This window comes from Polyodon spathula, unplaced genomic scaffold (assembly GCF_017654505.1).
Source record: "Polyodon spathula isolate WHYD16114869_AA unplaced genomic scaffold, ASM1765450v1 scaffolds_331, whole genome shotgun sequence".
Classification (NCBI taxonomy): domain Eukaryota; kingdom Metazoa; phylum Chordata; class Actinopteri; order Acipenseriformes; family Polyodontidae; genus Polyodon; species Polyodon spathula.
Genome location: NW_024471824.1, coordinates 1 through 3,524, shown reverse-complemented (window position 1 = coordinate 3,524; position 3,524 = coordinate 1). Strand labels below are relative to the sequence as shown.

General features: G+C 36.9%; 1 protein-coding gene across 1 annotated transcript; it reads right to left on the bottom strand.

Moving 5' to 3' along the window:
- Nucleotides 1-11: 11 nt before the first annotated feature.
- On the bottom strand, nt 12-3,520 carry LOC121308116 (LIM/homeobox protein Lhx6-like; the record flags this gene model as incomplete). Its single annotated transcript, XM_041240402.1, has 4 exons — nt 12-1,097; nt 2,133-2,307; nt 3,271-3,366; nt 3,458-3,520. Coding segments are annotated over 4 exons (420 nt in total), but the record flags the coding sequence as incomplete, so codon positions are not given.
- Nucleotides 3,521-3,524: the final 4 nt, after the last annotated feature.

The following is a 3,524-nucleotide window of genomic DNA, read 5'->3' as shown; positions in this document are numbered from 1 at the left end:
TGGTGCTGGCACACTGTATGATCTAGCCAACATGTAATGTCAAGCTACTTACTCTTTGACTAATGCTTTCTTCTTGTTGTTTAGAGTTAGTCTGTATAGAATTTTCTGATTCAGTCACCACATCGTGGTGACTCTTTAAAACTGAGACGTTGAAAGCATCCTTGTGGCCTCAAGCCAGCTCTCAACCAGCTCTCAAATCTGTCCCTCTGTGCCAGCTCTGCTCTGCCTCTGAGGAATGTAAGAAACAGAATAAAATGTGGTATTTCTTACGTTCACTTGGGCTGTGTTGCAGGGGGACGGGTTAATGGTTACACTCTGGTGTACCAGCTGTAGTTAGACCACTGGGGTGCTTTAAACTGAGTTCTAAAAAGTCAACATAATGAAATACAAAATCAATCTAAACAATAACAACAGTACTGTGATATTTCACACCTGTGCTGAGATGCTTTTTAAGAGAAAACACAAATTCAAAGAAGTTCAAAACCTTTCCTAATTTAAAAAAAAAAGTCTTCAAACCTTACCTGTCTGAGTTAGGTGACTTATGAAACAGAGTGATGTTGGCTGAGTAAATCTTAGTTTTGTCTTAATTAACAAACAGTAAAATATGCAGCAAACAACTTGTTTTCGGAACAAGCAAGGAAAAACTCAAAGAACACAACAAAGCACAGTGGCTTTGGTACACCCTCTTACTGGAAAGGGTGTTCAAAAATCAAAGAAAAATATTCCACAATTCACAAAGGCTTTGCTCTCCAAGAAAGCTTTATTTTTCTGTGACTGCATCATTTCTTAAAAGTAAGTCCCCGATGCAGGCGTCAGAGGGATTATTTATTTTCCATGTTGTTCTTCTGAAGCAAACTCAGCTCAGTATGTGGGATGTGACACTGCACCATGAGAAATGTAAATCACTGTAGCAGGTCCGATACACAGATCAAGCGTGGCCCGGCTTAGGACAATCAGCTCAAAGTGCTGCCTCTTCTTTGAAGACGTAGTGGAACTGTCTGTGTGAATACGCTAGCGGCTCAGTGGTAACTGTGCTAGTGCCATGGCTTGATGAGGGTGAGGAATAGTCTGTGTTGTCAACACTGAGAATGGGTGGCCTGGAAAATAAAAAGAGGAAAGTGTCAGAACTTTCTATCTGCTACAATTCAAATCATTACGACACAATGAAATAACTGGGGTGGAACAATACTACGAGCATGATACTAAATATGTTAGCCTTATTATTTGTGTAAATCCCTAAAATTTAGCAGTGCATTTAAATCACGTTTTGCATAATTATGGGCTATGATTTGTATGGGTTCTTTCTTTTGTGTATTTTCTTATATTTCTTCATATTATGTGCTGGAACAAATTAGTAATTATAGTAACTAATGTGAGCAAATATTCAAAACACTTTTAAATACTTTTCTAAAAAACTAACATATGGGAAATTTTTAATGAATTTGATTGTGTGTGTGTGTTTTTTTTTTTTTAATGGCCTTGTGAGTACAGTGATTCCTCTTTATTACGCTATGTATGTCCTTAAAATATTGAAAACAGCGACTCAGAGAGGGGCCATTACACAGGAAAATACAGCTGTCAATATGGTCAAACAGTGAATTAACCAAATGAATGCACTGCTGAGGCACTGTACACCAAAAACAAGGTTTGGATTGAATAGTTTGAATGCTGTCCACCTCAATTAATGCTCTACGGTATAGGGATACGTTTTATTAGCATTGTTCTCTGGAGTCATTTTTGCAAACACTTTTAATATTTAAACTGTTTCTTTATTCATATTCCTTTCTGTAGGTAGTACACCAAACTATTGTAAAACCCATTAATCAGATTTTCTTTTTTTTTTTAATGTACTGTATATTTTTATATATCTGTGCAATATGGATTTGGCCCACTGTAATGACTATTTGAAGGCCATGACTTCCATCATTCCGTATGTATTTTTGACCAAAGCAATTCTTTTTAAAGAAAGACGTATATTTCTGGAATAATTGCACCACAAGCAGCCATCGCTGCTGCCTGGTGAAAGTGTCACCACCTCCCAGAAAGAAGTGAAGGCCAAGCTCTTCTTACAGGAATGAAAGAGTCAGCCCTTCCTCTGCTGTCACTCGAGTCGATGCCGGGAAGCTACTTACTCTCGATGTATCCATGCAGCGCTACCATGCGGGCCCTATCAGGACTGCCGAAAGGGGAGTAATGAATCTCCTCTGGGAGGGAGGGGGGCATCCTGGACTGGGGGGTCCCTTGTGGAGGCCCACTGTGCTGAGGGGTATGCTTTTTATGTCTTGCTCTGCAGTTTTGAAACCAAACCTGAAAAGAAACCAACAATGATTGCCCTACTGGTGTTGACATATTTTATTACTAGCAATGTTGATTATGGTCTGTAAAAAACTCACTGAGAAAGCGACTTTACCTTCACGGAGAACCTTTCCTACACAAAGTATCATCTGTAGAAATACTTTTCATCTACTTTTTACCTTCAGAAAGTCTAAGGTAAAAACTAGTATAAAACTCTATATATATATATATATATATATATATATATATATATATATAATATATATATATATAAATTATATGATAAAGCCTTTTTTACTGGAAAAGACACTCGCTGTCTACTGGACTTACAGTTTAACCTTAAAATAAATGTTTTTACGTTAGGAAATACTTCCAGTTGAAACATTAGTCAAAGATCTAAAAGTAGATTTTAAAACATGAATTTGTATTTACGAGTTTAAATGGAATGTTTTTTGTATTATTATTATTGTTATTAAATTGGGAAAAGTCTCTCAAAATTAATTAGTAATTTGCTGATTTTAATCTGAACAATATGAATCTGGAGCACAGTTTGAGCTGTTGGTAAGGCCTTGTGGTTACTGCGTTTGATTTTAGTATAAACAGGCCCACAGACTTCCCAAACCAAACAAAAAGATGCATAACATATGCAAAAATAATAGTTTGTGCATGTTAGTAAAATATGTTAACTTTGAAAATGTTATTTTTTTATATAATAGTACAGTAAATCAAGAGTAACTATTTATTCCATCCATAATTATAAAACTCAATAGTGATACATTTAAGACACTTTTGTATTTGTGTAGTAATTATTTATGGTAAACGTATTTGCTAGTTGAAACAGTTAACCTTTTACACAGCAGGTTTAGAGTCTGTTAAATGTAGTTGAGCAGCCTTCATTAAAATAGTGTCAACCGGGCTTTAATGAGGAATGCTAGTTTCTTCATTTCTCCAGCGTAGGAACATCTCATTTCTTACCTGTATTACTCTCCTGCTTAGTCCTGTCATGTCTGCAAGTTTCTGAAGTGTTTGTGCATCTGGGTTGTTGTCTTGTGAAAACTGGGCTTGCATTACCTGCGGCGACAACTCAGCGTTAGCAACACAGGCCAATACCTCTGTTAGCGTGCGATTATGAAATGCTGCTGCTGTTCTTAGCGTACATCACCTGCAGCTGTTCAGCTGTGAAGGAGGTGCGCGCTCTCTTTGCTGGTTTTGGTTGACTGTCTTGCTCT